This window comes from Salvelinus sp. IW2-2015, linkage group LG11, assembly GCF_002910315.2.
Source record: "Salvelinus sp. IW2-2015 linkage group LG11, ASM291031v2, whole genome shotgun sequence".
NCBI lineage: Eukaryota > Metazoa > Chordata > Actinopteri > Salmoniformes > Salmonidae > Salvelinus > Salvelinus sp. IW2-2015.
This window is the reverse complement of record NC_036851.1, coordinates 30306255-30323558: the sequence shown is the minus strand read 5'-3', so window position 1 is coordinate 30323558 and position 17304 is coordinate 30306255. Positions and strand designations below refer to the sequence as shown.

At 47.5% G+C, this 17304-nt stretch overlaps 1 protein-coding gene across 4 annotated transcripts in view; it reads left to right on the top strand.

Moving 5' to 3' along the window:
• LOC111970151 (inositol 1,4,5-trisphosphate-gated calcium channel ITPR1) overlaps positions 1 to 17304 on the top strand; it is a 162948-nt gene that overhangs the window by 87588 nt on the left and 58056 nt on the right. For 2 of the 4 annotated variants that reach the window (XM_023996693.2, XM_023996692.2), the window contains 2 exons: positions 13975 to 14110; positions 15723 to 15910. In XM_023996693.2, coding sequence (XP_023852461.1) covers positions 13975 to 14110; positions 15723 to 15910 — 324 coding nt within the window. Of the gene's footprint in view, positions 1 to 12702; positions 12751 to 13974; positions 14111 to 15722; positions 15911 to 17304 lie in introns of all 4 variants that reach the window. The other 2 variants (XM_023996691.2, XM_023996690.2) reach the window with 2 other exon arrangements.

Here is a 17304-nt window from a genome sequence, read left to right as displayed (position 1 = left end):
CTTAGTCATGCTACTGCCAACCAGGACCAGGCGTATTTCACTAGTCAGGAAGAACTGATTGCAGGAATGTTTGTTTTACAGGATCAGCCATAGTAGCATACCGGCGCTATCCTGCTTCGGCGAGAGAGAGGATTAGAGTTATGCCTTGGTTTCATACGACACAACATCAACAGATTTGTTCACCTTGCTACTCGGGTATTCTGAACCAGTCAGAACCTTTCAGTAACTGGACCCAACCCTCTAAACCGCTAGGACGTACCCTCAGCTTTTCATTAAAGAGGAGAGTCCATAATATAATAACTTACTCGATCTGTTCTGTATGGACAATACTATACACAGTGAGAATATTATCTATGGACCAGTAAGTTGGCTTGCTCATATGTGTGCAGTTTATTAACCTCTCTCTCTTTTCGCAATTTTCCTGATATTAAGTTTCCATGTTCCTTTCCTCCACTTCTCATACCTTTTTCAATTGCTTCTCCTACTCTTCTACTGCTGAGGTTTGCGGCTTTTCCCCGTAGAGGTCAGAGTAGGGGTGCACGGTGTGACGGTTAGCTAGAAGGTTGGTGTGCGTGCTGCTGCTGGTGTCCTAGAGATTTATCCCTGCCTGCAAGTTGCTGACGACCTTCCCTGAGCGCCGAAGCTGCCAGCTCTGTACCAGTGTAGTTGTGGTGATGGTTTTTACATAGACGACCGGCTGCGGCTTTTTTATATATTTTTCTGCAGAACTCTCAGCTCCATGCCTCTCAGCTCCCTCTCCCTGGAACCAGCCTGCAGTCTCTCGATATACCCTCTCCCTGCCTCTCTCTTCGGCCTTCTCCCCTGTTTTGAACCCATCCTGCATCTCTCTCTAGTATACCTCTCCCTGCCTCTTTATACTCCACTCGCCCTGATCCTCTTCTGCCTACCCCTTCCCCAGCTAACTCCCAGCCTGCTCTTGTCTCTATGTGTCCTCTCTATCGGCCTATCTCCCTTGGAACCCAGCCCTCTTAATGGAATTATCTACTTCTTCCATATGCCTCTCTACTCACCTCTCTCTCCTAGATAACCCCCAGAGCCTTGTTAACCACTTCTCTCCTAGTGGCCTCTCTCCGTCTCCCGTGGACCCAGCCTGGCCTCTCTCTAATACCTTCGCCCTGCCTTCTCATCCCTCCCTGGAACCTAGACCAATGTAATCCTCATACATCATCCTTTATATAACACATACACACCATGCCCCCTCCTCTCCCTAGAACTCCCAAGACCCAATGCATCTCACTTCTTAAGTTCATTATCGCGTACTCTCTCCTCTGAGACACCCAGTCCCTCATCTCCTGTCTTCCCCCGTATACGCTACATCTCTCCTTGTGAACCCACCCGTGCCATGCATACTTCATCTTAGCCCTATGCGCTCTTCTCTCTCAGTCTTTGGAACCCGCCTGACATCTACTCTTAAATGTATACCTCTCATTCTCCTGTGGAACCCAGGCCTGACCCATCATCGTCTCTTATGGCCTCTTTTCTCTCGCCTCCTCTCCCTGTGAACCGCAGGCTCCTGGCCCTCTCTCTTGGTTAAAAGCTCTCTTCTAGTTTTATACTCCAATTTACGTCGTTGCTATATACCTCGCCCCTGAACTCTCTCTTTCTGCCGGGAACCCAGGCCTGACAGCTCTCTTGCCCCATTTTATACCGTCTCTACTCATATGGAAGCTTTCAGCCTTGATTCTCTCTTCCAGTAGGTACCTCTCTTCCTGGGTGGATAACCCAGCTCAATGGCCTCTTCCTGAATGGTATCCATACCTCCCCGTGCCTTCCTTAGCGAAACCCCGCCTGACATTCTTCTTCTGTCCAATTACCTCATCTGGCTCATGTGGAAACTGCAGCCTGTGCATCTCGGTGCTTATTCGGAGATTGTTGCCAGGTCTCACTTACCTCCTCATATCTAACATTGGGAACCCAGCCTGCATCTCTCATCGTGGTCTGTAATCCTATACCTCTCAGGAACTCTCCTTTGCACTCAAGCCGGCCCATTCGTCCCTACGTCAACTTATACCTTCTTTTCTCTTGACATGGACCTACTCTGCTACACCTTGGCAACCTTGCCCCATGACTCGCACCTCCTCCTTTGTGAACCTGCCCATAGCTCTCAGGCATTCTCTCCTCTTTCTACCTCTCTCCCTCCCTCCAATTGATGTAAACTGTGACCTTTTCAGAAGTAATAGCCAATAAAAAGTGCGGAGGAGCTGTTTCCCAGAGACACGTGCGCTTTGCCTTTGCCAGAGGGCTACTACGGGGGTACAGGGTCGGGGCTATAGGGGTAACAGGGTCGGGTTATAGGGTACAGGTCGGGGGGCTATAGGCAATTTCATCTCTTATTTGGAATAAATCCATTAATTACTTAGCCAAGAGAGCTTCTGGAGGGCCCTGAGTCGGAAGGGGGGCCCCCCCCCCCACACCCCTTGAGTGGTTGGGGACCTGAGTAAAACCCTAACCTTTAAGATTATAGGGAATGTGCAGAGGAGTACTCATACAGTATATGGTGATAGTCCTGCGTGAGGCTACATAGGAACAATGGCTCAGTCCACGGGGTTGACGTTCGAAAGAGCCCCCCTCAGAGTGACAGATCACTCAAGGCGGGAGGTGACACAGTCATTGAGTCGGTGCGGACGCTCTGGGTTTCATTTTCCTGATCGTTTATCTGCACCTGGTTGTGGTATATGTCGAAGGTACAGCCCAAGGACCTGGCTAGTGCGAGTTGGCTCCCAGAGATGCAAGGGGTCTCGGAGGTCTTAGATAGGATTCAGATGGGGGATTGTTCTAACTGCCTAATCTATCTAGTAAAACTAAACATAATATCGTCCTATGAGTAGATGTGGTGCTTTAAAGTAGAGTTTTGTCTGGCTGCAGAGACCGATAATTTTCTGAGTGAGCCGATAGCCGCTCGATTAATCTGCAGGAACTATAGAGTGTATGGGAGACCATTAACACCACAGGGACACTGAGTCACAGAGGCAGAAATGCTTCTGTTCCCATAGTGTATGTAAATTGCTAACTATTAATGATCAAAAACAAAAGTATCAGGGTAAATTTGGGTAAGCGCACATTTTTTCTAGGGCATCACAATGTTGGGCATTTTGTCACCACAAACACATGCCAAAGACATCTTAAGTTTTTGAGGGAAGCGTACAATTTGGCTTGACTGACTGCAGAAATGTCCAGAAAGGAACCAATTGTAGAAATCAACGTTCATTTCAGAGATTTTTGCAGATAGACTATGGTTCGTGATTCGCTGGTGTGGACTCCACAGCTGCCAGTAGACCATCAGGTGTGTCCGGAGTCGGTTTTCGCTAGATGTCACACTGTCATAACGATACGAGAAGGAGGGAGTTGCCCCCCGTTCGGGTGGCGCTCGGTACTTGGGGCAAGGTCACCAAGCTAACAGTAGTCGGCGTACCAGGATCCGACGGGGACACAAGTGTCGCATTTTATCGGAACGGCAAATTTATGTTAGACGTGCCACAGAGGATACAGGTTCTCGGGTTGAGCCGGAGCTCCTGAGGGCCCTTGTGCGTCTCAATCCATTCAATCTCCATCAGCGATTCATCAACCTCCGTACAAGGTTCTCTGTGGGTGTTTGTCAGATTAATTAGGGGCATAATGCAGACGGGTCCCCATTCGGCAGGATCGGGAGTGGCTTGTAACATCATAGGGCATCTTATCTCACGTGGAGGCTGGCAGATCTGAAGGGCCTCGTCCCGAGTTTTCCATTATTAGGCGCCTGCATACTCACCAGGACATGTCCCCGGCTACCACCCGACTTAGAGTCGGGACGTTTTGAGATGGCGCTGTATTGACGTTTGTACGGGATACAGACAGCTGGTTGTTTACAGCGGACGTTCCTGTGTCTGCATACATCCTATAGGGTGCTACATTCACTCGACAAGCCAGTTAAAGAGGACTCGCGGGGGAAGGCCATTTCCCAAATAGGCTCCTCACGGAAAGGGTCAGATCGAGGGCGATAGCCCTTAGGGCTGATATTACAAATTAGAATGGGATCCCGGTGATGCGGCGTTACAGGTCGTTTGGGGCCATTAGGTCGGTACATGGTTCGGGGGCTAGTAAGGGTGAGTACACGGGTCGGGGGCTATAGGGGGTACAGGGTCGGGGGCTATAGGGCGTACAGGTCGGGGGCTATAGGGCGCTTACGAGGGTCGGGGGCTATAGGGACAGGGTGGGGTATGGCTTACAGGGTCGGGGCTATAGGGGGTCAGGGTCGGGGGTACGGCGTACAGGGTCGGGGGCATATAGGGGTACAGGGTCGGGGCTATAGGGCTTACAGGGTCGGGGGCTATAGGGGATACAGGTCGGGGGGTACGGGTCGGACAGGGCGGCTATAGGTCGTAAGGGTCGGGGGCATAGGTCGGTCAGGGCGGGCTATAGGTCGTCAGGGTCGGGGGCTATAGGTCTTGTGCAGGTCGGGGGCTATAGGTCGTGCAGGGTCGGGGGCTATAGGGCGTGCAGGGTCGGGGGCTATAGGGCGTGCAGGGTCGAGGGGCTATAGGCGGCGTGCAGGGTCGGGGCTATAGGGCGTGCAGGGTCGGGGGCTATAGGGCGTGCAGGTCGGGGGCTATAGGGCGTGCAGGGTCGGGGCTATAGGGCGTGCAGGGTCGGGGCTCTATAGGGCGTGCAGGGTCGGGGGCTTATTAGGGTCGGTATGGCAGGGTCGGGGGCTATAGGGCGTGCAGGGTCGGGGCTATAGGGCGTGCGGTCGGGGGCTATACGTGGCGTCCAGGGTCGGGGGCTATAGGGCGTGACAGTGGTCCGGGGGCTACTAGGCGTGGCAGGTCGGGCCTATCGGCTGATGGGGATCTTGGCTATAGGCGTGCAGGTCGGGGGCTATGGGCGTGCAGGGTCGGGGGCTATAGGGCGTGCAGGGTCGGGGGCTATAGGGCGTGCAGGGTCGGGGCTCTATGCAGGCGCGGGTAGGGCGTGCAGGGTCGGGCGGCTATAGAGGCGTGCAGGTCGGGGGTATAGGGCGTACAGGTCGGGGCTATAGGGTCAGGGTCGGGGCTAGTCAGGTCGGAGGCGATAGGGGGTCAGGGTCGGAGTCTAGGTGCAGGCGGACTATAGGGGGTGCAGGGTCGGAGGCTATAGGGGTGCAGGCCGGAGGATATAGGGTGCAGGGCGGAGGCATAGGTGGTGCAGGGTCGGAGGTATATAGGGGTGCAGGGTCGGAGGTTATAGGGGTGCAGGGTCGCGAGGCTATAGGGGTGCAGGGCCGGAGGCTATAGGGGGTCAGGGTCGGGGCCTATAGGGGGTGCAGGGCCGGAGGATATAGGGGTGAGGGTCGGAGGGCGTATAGGGGGTGCAGGGCCGGAGCGTATAGGGGTGCGAGGGTCGGGGGCTATAGGGGGTGCAGGGCCGAAGGATATAGGGTGGCAGGGTCGAGTGCTATAGGGCGGCTGCTATGGGCCGTGAGGTATAGGGGCAGGGTCGGGGCTTCGCTATTAAAAAGGGGTGCGAGTGCGTCGGCAGTATAGGCGGACAAGGGCGGAGATATATTTGGGGTGCGGGCCGGAGGCGCAGCTATAGGGGGGCGGGCGAGGCATATAGGGGGCAGGGTCGGGAGGCATATTAGGGGTTGCAGGGTCGGAGTATGGCTATAGGGGGTGCAGGGTCGGAGGATATAGGGGGTACAGGGTCGGAGGCTAAGCGGTTACAAGGTCAGAGGGTATAAGGGGTACAGGGTCGGGGGGTATACAGTATAGCTATCTACAGCCTTCCCTATCCACACCTGTTAAGTGCCCCTCCCTCCCTCCTTGCCGCCAGCTCTGATGTAATAACAAGGCAGTATGGAGGAAAGCAAGCAAGACAACCTCGCCTACTCTACCTTCTCTAGCCAACGTTTCTCCCTCTTTCTCCCTGATTCCTCCTCTCTCTTTCTCCCTGATTCCTCCTCTCTCTTTCTCCCTGATTCCTCCTCTCTCTTTCTCCCTGATTCCTCCTCTCTCTCTCCTTGATTCCTCCTCTCTCTCCTTCCTTTTTCCTTCCATCTCTTAGCTCCTTTGAAATGTCATTCAAAACATCCTACCTTTCTCTCTTTCCATTTTCTCTTTCCCCTTTTCTCCTTTCCTCTCTCACACATACAGTCCTGCAGACAATCAAATCACACTGTGTCTGTAGTCTCAGTGGAGTTAGAGGTTGTTTCTGTGGCGTGTTAGTTTTGTAGTGTGTTGGAGGCGATCCTCACACTGGCTGGGCTTTTTTTAAATGTATTTTATTTCACCTTTATTTAACCAGGTAGGCCAGTTGAGAACAAGTTCTCATTTACAACTACGACCTGGCCAAGATAAAGCAAAGCAGTGCGACACAAACAACAACACAAAGTTACACATGGAATAAACAAACATACAGTCAATAATACAATAGAAAAAATAAGAAAAAAGTGCTTGTGGCGCCTCTCCTCTCACACTCTACTCCTGTGAAAGTGGACCTCCTCAGCTCCACTGAGGCAGAGCAGGAGAATGTGTGTGGGTTGAAATGTAGGTCACACTTAATGCTCATGAACATGTACTGTTTGTTACTTTATGCGCTGCTCTCAAATATGTTTGTAGTACTCTTCAGTTCTGTTCCAACTAACAGGGGTGATCAGTTTTGTTCCAGCCCAGCACTAACTACAGATAACTGCCAAAATAATGAAAACACTTGAGTAAATGAGGGATACAAGTATATTGAAGCAGGTGCTTCCACACAGGTGTGTTTCTTGAGTACCTGAGCAATTACCATCCTATCATGCTTATTGTCATGTCTAAAGATGCCCAGTTGCCCATTATTTTGGCTTAATCGGGTGTCTGTTACCAAATCTCAACCCAATTGAATGCTAATGGGAGATTCTGGAGCGGTGCCTGAGACGGTGTTTTCTACCACCATCAACAAAACACCAAATTATGGAATGTCTTGTTGAAGAATGGTGTCGCATCCCTCCAATAGAGTTCCAGACACTTGTAGAATCTATGCCAAGGTGCATTTAAACTGTTCCTGCTTCTCGTTGTGGCCTAACACCCTATTAAGACACTTTATGTTGGGGTTTCCTTTATTTTGTCAGTTACCTGTATCTCGATTCAACACATCAAGGGCTTCAATATTGATTGATGTTGGTTAGGTGAAGACGAATGATGGTTGTCAGTGTTATGCTAGAATCCAGTGGGTTGACTGGGTTCCCCAGAACCAGGATAGGAAACCACGGGTGTACACTTCAGTGATTGACAGTTGAATGAGGTATTTCATAATGTACCGTATGGACCAACCTTAGCTTGGCAACTGATAGGTGAGGCCGTGACTGCAGAGTACACGCACATTCACATACGTCCTCCGGCTGAGCTGGGGCCTGTGTTGCCTCACTCAGTTTGTTATGTAAGGTAGTAAAGTTGGCTCCACTGCAGATTGCCAGGTTTTAAAGTCTTCCCTTAACACCTGGGCCCAGGATTTAAAGAGGAAGGCAAATCAGAGGGACCTGGGTTCTGTTCAGAAGGGTCTAACATCACAGAGCAGTCAGATACAAATGGTGTAGAGCAGATCTGATACTCATGTAGAATAGGGAATTGTATCAGCTCTATACATTACATAACCATCTGCCATGTTCTGAATTATTATTTCACCTTACTAAATAGGTCCACATGGTTAACCAAGTACGAAGGTAGTTCCGGACCAGCCAATTGTTACCAAAAGAGAGTTGACACTCACTAGGCTTGAACTCACCTTGGCTCCAGATCTTGGGTGGTACAGGTTTGAGAAAAGCAGGTCCGTTGCAGTGAAAATGACAGAGAGAGCAACAGACTATTTTAATTAGGTTCCCTTGATGTCTTTATGGTGTTTGGACACAGTGAGCAGCCAAGCGGTAAACCCCAGGATCCATTTCAGTCACAACGAAACTAAACATGACTCCGTCTCCCTCCGCCTGCTAAAACACAAACACATGGACGTGCACCCCCCCCCCCCCCCCAAAAGGGAATGTTTTTTGCATTCGGTATGTGTGTGTACATGTACTTTGTCCGTTGCGTGCTTGCGTTGAGTACATAAGCTTGCGCGTCTGTGTGTGTTTGTGTACACGTAAAACTGTACGTGTGTGTTTCCTCTAATGGGGAAGCTGGAGATTCAGAGACCGACAGCAGGGGCTTGCCGCGGGGAGATTCAACTCGGTGGAACGGTTTTGTTGCGAAGGATGTGGTGAGCATGAGGAGTTGCTGTGCGGTCACTGTGGTCGGGCCCGTGGGCGGTGTGGAGAGGGAGCAGATTGCTCTGATCAGCAGGCTGTGTGACGGTGGCTGTCTGGCTTGATGTGTGTCACGGTGGGGAGATGGTGTAGCCACTTTGACTGTCTGACTGAGCTGCAGTAGGACAACCTCTAACCTGCCTCTGCTTCTCTACTGGGACACACTAACAAAAACCCTAACCCGAATTGTAACCATAAACCTAAAACCCTATGCTCAAAATAGCCTTTGTCCTCATGGGGATGTGAGAAATGTCCCCATGAGGGATACTTTTTCCTTGATTTACTATCCTTGTGTGGACTTTCATTACCCCCAAGGATAGAAAACCCCTCCACACACCTACAGCCTTCGGTTATGGCAGAGCCTCTGTGTTGTCCTGTCTGACCTTGTTTCAGGGGACCCATGGTTGTGCTGGCAGAGCTGTCTGACCTTGTTTCAGGGGGACCCATGGTGTTGCTGGCAGAGCTGTCTGACCTTGTTTCAGGGGGACCCATGGTTGTGCTGGCAGAGCTGTCTGACCTTGTTTCAGGGGGACCCATGGTTGTGCTGGCAGAGCTGTCTGACCTTGTTTCAGGGGGACCCATGGGTGTGCTGGCAGAGCTGTCTGGCCTTGTTTCATGGGACCCATGGTTGTGCTGGCAGAGCTGTCTGACCTGTTTCAGGGGACCATGGTTGTGCTGGCAGAGCTGTCTGACCTTGTTTCAGGGGGACCCATGGTTGTGCTGGCAGGACTGTCTGACCTTGTTTCAGGGGGACACATGGTTGTGCTGGCAGAGAGCTGTCTGATCTTGTTTCAGGGGGACACATGGTTGTGCTGGCAGGGCTGTCTGACCTTGTTTCAGGGGGGACATGGTTGTGCTGGCAGGGCTGTCTGACCTTGTTTTCAGGGGACACATGGTTGTGCTGGCAGGGCTGTCTGATCTTGTTTCAGGGGGACACATGGTTGTGCTGGCAGGGCTGTCTGACCTTGTTTCAGGGGGGGACATGGTTGTGCTGGCAGGGCTGTCTGACCTTGTTTCAGAGGGACACATGGTTGTGCTGGCAGGGCTGTCTGACCTTGTTTCAGGGGGACACATGGTTGTGCTGGCAGTGCCCCAGTGTTGTGTTATTCTCTCTCTGTGTTGTTTTGGTGACATATGGACTCTCTAAGCTCCTGTGTGTCACTAGTTCAGTGTCCTGGTTCCCTCCTGAGCAACATTATGTTAACTCCCTCCCCCATCCACACCTCCCTCCACTCCCCTTCTAGTGTTTCTGCTTCTTATGTAATGAACATGATTTCATGGGAGCCTGGTCCTACTCCAAGCAGTTGTAGCTAGCTACCAGGAATTACAAATGTAGATATGGTATTTGGATGATTCATGTGTAGCTAGGGTTGGACATTTTGGGGAATATTCAGAGGTGGAATCTTTCCGTGGGAATTAACGGGAATATATGGGAATTAACGGAAATACATGCAAATTAATATGAATGCCAATTAAATCTAGATGTTTGTTGCATTGGATATATTGACCATGTCATATGGAGACAGAAACATAAACCTTTTACCTTATCATAAGACATAATTGCAAATTATTAAATCCTTCCAATATATATATTTTTTAACTATTTAGTTACGAATTGAACTTTAATTAAATGAGTTGACTCCTCACATGGGATGATTTCACTGAACAACAAAAGAAAGGGAATATTGAATGATCCCCAATGATCCATCACATCTCCGAAAAACCTTTTCAACATACATCTGTAAAATGATAGTCTAGAAACTAAAGCTTTGGTTGTCTTCCTCTCAGGCCTCCATGTCTTCTTCCTGGACCTCTTCAATATCCACCTCTTGAACATTAGACTGAGGCCTCATTTTCACTGTCACTTTCCAACCTTGTTGAGGAAGGCTCGTTGTCAGGCTCAAAAAGCCTCAGATTTGCCCGGATGGCCACCAATATTTTAACCCTTGTATTGGTCAGACTGTTGCATGATTTGGTGTGTGTGTTCCCAAACAAGGACCAGTTGTGCTCTGAGGTGGCTGATGTTGATGGGAGTTGGAGGATGATGGAGGCAACAGGGGAAAGCGCCTCAGATCCACAAAGTCCCTTCTACCAGGTGGCTGATGAGATATGTTGGCACTACTGCCATATTGCATCTCCATCCCAAAGCCCTTGCTTGGAAGTGTACTTCGCCAGACTGCCAAGAGCTGCTACTTGATGACCCGTCACATACCTAACCATTTCCTTGGCTCTCTTGTAGAGTGTATATATTGTTTTCAGTGCCGTGATGTCCTTGAGGAGCAGATTCAATGCATGAGCAGCACAGCCAATGGGTGTGATGTGAGGGTAGGACTCCTCCACTTGAGACCAAGCAGCCTTCATGTTCTCAGCATTGTCTGTCACCAGTGCAAGTACCTTCTGTGGTCCAAGGTCATTGATGACTGCCTTCATCTCATCTGCAATGTAGAGACCGGTGTGTCTGTTGTCCCTTGTGTCTGGGCTCTTGTAGAATAATGGTTGAGGGGTGGAGATGATGTAGTTAATTATTCCTTGCCCACGAACATTCGACCACCCTTCAGAGATGATTGCAATACAGTCTGGTTTCTCTATGATTTGCTTGACCTTCACTTGAACTCTGTTGAACTCTGCATCCAGCAAATGAGTAGATAAAGCATGTCTGGTTGGAAGGGTGTATGCTGGGCGAAGAACATTCAGAAATCTCTTCCAATACACATTGCCTGTGAGCATCGGAGGTGAACCAGTTGCATACACAGCTTGAGCAAGACATTAATCAGCATCTCTGACTACGTTCCTCCATTGAGTCAAAAAACCTTCTGATTCCAGGAGGACCATAAGCTGTTGCTATCGATAAGGTGTCTGATTCATCATTTTCACCTCGAGTAGAAGTAGAGGTTGTGGGCGGTGAGGGAACTTTATACACTTGGCCAGATGATTCTGCATCTTTGTTGCATTCTTCACATATCATTTGGCACAGTATTTGCAAATATACACCGCTTTTCCTTTTACATTAGCTGCAGTGAAATGTCTCCACACATCAGATAGTGCCTGTGGCATTTTCCTGTAAACATTAGAAAAAAATAAGAAGAACAAACAAATACAATTCCATGTACAGATAAATAGTTAAGCAGTTAGATTAAACAACTCCTTTGTAAGATATATTTTTTAAATGAAACATGTATGGAAACAGGTGAATTAACACTCCTCAGTTAGCAGGCTCAAGCAAGCCATAACCCACATGGTAGGAAAAACTAACTTGCAGAAATTGATTATAAAATTATTTAAACACACTTTGCTGTAGGCTACTATTTACTAGTTACCATAAAATCATGTATGTCATATAAAATATATTCACCCTACCCAGTATTGTAATAAAAACTTACCAGAAAGCATGTAGTCCTTGGTTCAGACAGTGTAGTAGTGGTCTCAATAGCATCTCATTAGTGTGCAAGATCTTGAGAATCAGCTGTACAATTCCATTGAATTGGGGATAGTTTAACCAAAATATGCCACAAGACCTAGAATTGCCTTATGTGTATCCCACAAAAAAGGTTAACTTTTATAAGCTAACTTTTTTTATGAATTTAATCATAATTCCCCAAATTCCAGGGCTTAACTTCCCATGGAAAATTTACGGGAAAGTTTCCAACTCTTTAAGAGAGATGAGAATCATAGATCACTTTTATTTGTGCATATCTTTATTGGACACTAGTACTGTGGCCTACTTTGCAGATTGAAATTAGGTAAATTGTTAAATATAGTGAACTGTTGATTTTCTCCTTCACCTTTCACTTCCTGATTAATAGTCATCCTCACCGCTGCTGACCCCTCCCTTTGCTTTGACCCCTCACTAACTTTCACACCACCCCGCTCTAACCCACTGTTCATGGCATGGCACAGCACAACCCTATACCTTAACGTCCATAATCTAACGTCTATACCGAAAGCTTTTCAGAACGCAATCTGGGGTTCCTTCTCGCACCTTCCAAGACAATGAAAATTCCAGACACGTCATTCCAAAAGCTCTTGTTCGGCCTCAGATCAAGCTAGACACCCCATTCCACCTCTCACTGCCTGTTGACATCTAGTGGAAGGCATATGCAGTGCATGTATATCCATAGATTTCAGGCAAATTAATAGGAAGGCCCTGGAACAGAGCCTCGATTTCAGATTTTTCACTTCCTGGCAGGAAGTTTGCTGCAAAATGAGTTCTGTTTTACTCACAGATATAATTCAAACGGTTTTAGAAACTAGAGAGTGTTTTCTATCCAATAGTAATAATAATATGCATATTGTACGAGCAAGAATTGAATACGAGGCCGTTTAAATTGTGCATGATTATTAATAAGTTATTAACTATGTGTGTGTTGGCCATACAAATGCTGCATGAGGACTAACCCTTCGTTTGTTTCTGTTTGCTCGCTGTGCTGTACTAACCCACCTCACTACACCAGCAGCTGGATCTCAACCAGCCACAGAAAATACTGGACGACCAGAGGAGGGTAGGTACTAAACCTGACCGTAACATGAACACAACCATAAACCATGAATCCTGAACCCCACCTAAAACCTAAACAACTGGAGGACCCTAACATGAACATAGTTTCAGAGGAATTAGGTATTAGGTAAAGGGAATTAGGTAATTCTAAACCTAACCCTAACAGAAACCCCAACACTCATTCTACGATGAAGACTGACCACTGAGATTGTTAGGCTTTCACCCTAGCCTGAACCCTCAACCTGTCACTGAACTCTACAGGTTGTTTTTACTAACCCCACTGCAGCCCTTTCCCTACAGTTGTGGTTAGCTGACTTGGTGCACATCATACAGTGTAATCATGGTTGGCTTAGTATGTCTCCATGTGTTGAATAGATAAGCTTGCATTTCAGTGGCTTTTTCTTAAGTCTCAAACACTGACTGGGTAATGCTACCTAGCACAGCCGAACCAACCTAAACAACATATGTTACCTTCCCACCTCCACACACTTGTCTCCAAGGAACCTAGGAGTGGAGGACAAGGATGTGAGCTCATGTTTGTGGAATGTGATTGGATGATTGGCTCTCAATGTGTGATTGTGTAGCTCATTTCACACAATGCCCATTCGTCTGCCTCCTGCCAGTGACAGATAAGGTTCTATTTTCTATGGTGCTGACGCCGACAGGTTTCTGGATGAGTCATGGCGATGGTGTGGGAGAGATGGCCCCCCTGTTGGCCTGTCTGAAAACAGCTAGGACCCAAATTTCCGTCGCACTTCTACCAGGGATAGAGAGATAACAAGCTTGATGACTGATCTTTACCTGTGTTATTGGTTGTTTATTCAATACGTGAATGAGAATGTCGGGAGAGTAATAACGCTATAGACATTTAACAGATGCTTTATCCACAGCAACATAGGTGGCCCATGCAGGTATCAAACCCATAACCCTGGTGTTTTCAGAACCCTACGCCAACAAAACCAAACTAAGCATCTGAACTCAACTCTAGTCTTCATCTTTGCGAAACTATACTACTTTAGTGCAGTTCATGCACACAATGTTTATTTTGATTGGCCCTGGCAGTTTACCTCACATCCCTTCTCTCTTCAAACCCCTTTAATCAGTTCAAGTGGGCCTTATTGACATGATGATGGATATATGGTGCACATAATGTATACTGTATGATAGACTCCCTTTCAAGTCTCTTACATCATCACACTAATACACCACCATTTTCCTCTCTCTGAAGGGTGAGGCGCTGAGGCAGATTCTGGTGAACCGTTACTATGGTAACTTCCATAGTAGGAGTGCTGGGCGGAGGGACAGCCTGACGGCCTTCAGCAACGCAACCCTGGTTCCAGTAGGACCAGGCAAGAGCCAATCAGGTGAGAGCACCTCTCTGTCGCTTGGTATGGTATCTATATATAGTATTTATTGATCTGTCATCTCCTTTGTTTGTCTGCTCTCTTTGTCTCTCTGTCATCTTCTCTGTGTCTGTCTGTTCTCTTGTCTTCTCTTCTCCATTTCTCTCCCTGTCTGTCCATGGTTTGGACGAAAAGGTTAACTCGGGTAATTCTGATCCCGCGTACAATCGAATCTGTTTGTTTTGTACCTTTTATGTAAGTTGTCACAAAGTGTTGTAGAAGTAATTTGCCAGATACAGATGAACAAAAGGAGTGAAACTAAACTGTCAAAAAAAGCATGAGTTTCTTTCTAGTGCACACAGGAACCAAACATGACAACGTTGCATATTCTTCTGACCTCATTCTGAACTTCTGCCAAAGAAAAGACTCCTCTGTATTGACACACACACATAAACATTCCCACACACCCACATACCATCATGCGGATAATGCAACTTTGAGAGGTGAAGGTCTGTGTGTGATAGATGGTGGTGGATAGGGATATTGATATTGTTTCCCAAACAGGCCTTCTCATTATCTCTCTATTATTTAACCAATAGGTCTATCTACACACACAGAGGTCTAGGTCTTGTCCGGCCCTGTGACTGTGAGCACACCAAGCACAACACTGTAATCTCCTCATAATAAGCACTGCGTGACTGATCTGACCTCACTATTTCAAGTCAAAATATTGAGTTTTCTATGTAGTGTTGTCAACATATAGGCCTATGAGTCAGTCAACAGGATGGAGATGAAGTGTTGTCATGTATTTCTATATAGCTGTAAATGTAGATGTAGTGTTGTCACATTTAACATGGTGTCAGATGTACTGTTTATTGATATAGCGTGACATCATATTACCCAGTTATAGCATATCTAATTGCCCAGCCATGTTCATGTCAAACAATGTACTACTACTGTTAGACCCCTGTGCCTCTTATGGGAATGAGTTGAGAAATAAGCCTAGTTCCTGGTTCACCATGTCTCCCATGTGAACCAAGACACTGCCTGGCAACCCTCCAGACCATAGCAAGTCAACCCACCCCTCCCTTGTTTGATCCAGTTCTGGCTGTTGGTAGACGACAGACTACTACTTCCTGTGAAAACGGCCTCCTGGTTGCACCTGTTGCAGAAACGAGAGTCCGGACTTCTTAGCACTGTGTGTACGTGTATGTGCGTGCCTGCGTGCGTGCCTGTCTGCCTGCCGCTGGTAAAGGCTGCCAAGGGCGTTGTCAATAATACTTGTGTGAAAGAAGCAGAGTAGGCCCTCTTTTACATTCTCACAGGAAAGCCCCTCTTGATGTTTTCTTATCAAAATTAATTATATATTTGAAATGTGGCAAACGTGCATTCACTTTCTAATTCCATATGCAAGTATATTGTAAATTAATATGTAATGGTTCCAAAATGAAGTAGGCAACTGCCTGGAAGATGGCACTTTCCTATTTCCTTTCCTTGTTCCATGTGATTGAGTAGTTTGGAAGTAAGATGTTAGATATAAAGATTTGAAACCTCTCCTTATCGCTATGAGTCAGGAGAACAGGGAGAATCACACTCCTGACCTTTCACCTCTGACCCCTGTCCCTCCCTCCAGGTCTCGGTGGTATGGGGGCCCTGAGTCGAGGAGAGATGAGCCTGTCAGAGGTACAGTGTCACCTGGACAAGGAGGGAGCCTCCGACCTCGTCATAGACCTCATCATGAACACCACCAGTGACCGCGTCTTCCAGGAAAGCATCCTATTGGCCATCGCCCTGCTGGAGGGCGGGAACACCACCATCCAAGTGAGTCTGAGCCACTTGTCAATCAAAAGGATGTGGGTGTGTCAGGAGAGTCTGAAGCCCAATACATACCTGAATGATAAATCTAAACAAACATTTTTTAAAGTGCATTTCACTACCATAAAGATGCATCATTGGTCCCAGCACACTTCACAGATGAGAAAGATACAGTGCCTTCAGAAAGTATTCACACCCCTTGACTTGGCAAGACCTGCAAATGGTTGTCTAGCAATGATCAACAACTAATTTGACAGAGCTTGAAGAATTATTTTTTTAATTGGCAAATGTTGCACAATCCAGGTGTGGATAGCTGTTAGACTTACCCAGAAATACTTCCAGCTGTAATCACTGCCAAATGTGATTCTAACACGTATTGACTCAGGGGGTCAATACTGTTTCTTACAAATATAATTTTTTTACAAATGTTTGAATTTGTCTTCCCCTTTGACATTACAGAATATATTGTGTAGATCGTTAACAAAAAAATGACAAATCCATTTTATCCCGCTTTGTAACACAACAAAATGTCAAGGGGTATGAATACTTTCTTAAGGCACTGTAAGTCCTTGGATAGGAACAGCACCAGGCCTATTGTAGACTAGACTGCCACTGCATTGGTCTATCATGTACTGGCATGCTCTGATCCTGTATAAGGCAGCCATTTTACGTTAGTCCACACCCCTCCCTCCCTGCTCCCTTAGAGGATGGCTCACCATGCCACACAACACTTCTATACTTTTCCTGACAGAGCTGAGCCACTGTAGAGTTTACTGGCAACGTCAAACAATCCTATGAGGCCATGGGGAATGATTGAACTGAAACTGAGGCACATGACCGCTGCTCTATCTGGATTATTTACAAGGGAGACATTTTAGAGACGCATATGTTTGTACTGTATATGTAACTAAACTCAGCAAAAAAATAAACGTCCTCTCACTGTCAACTGCATTTATTTTCAGCAAACTTAACGTGTAAATATTTGTATGAACATAACAAGATTCAACAACTGAGACATAAACTGAACAAGTTCCACAGACATGTGACTAACAGAAATGTAATAATGTGTCCCTAAACAAAGGGGGGGTCAAAATCAAAAGTAACAGTCAATATCTGGTGTGGCCACCAGCTGCATTAAGTACTGCAGTGCATCTCCTCCTCATGGGCTGCACCAGATTTGCCAGTTCTTGCTGTGAGATGTTGCCCCACTCTTCCACCAAGGCACCTGCAAGTTCCCAGACATTTCTGGGAGGAATGGCCCTAGCCCTCACTCTCTGATCCAACAGGTCCCAGACGTGCTCAATGGGATTGAGATCCGGGCTCTTCGCTGGCCATGGCAGAACACTGACATTCCTGTCTTGCAGGAAATCAGCTATAACATGTAGTGTCATTTTGTTAAA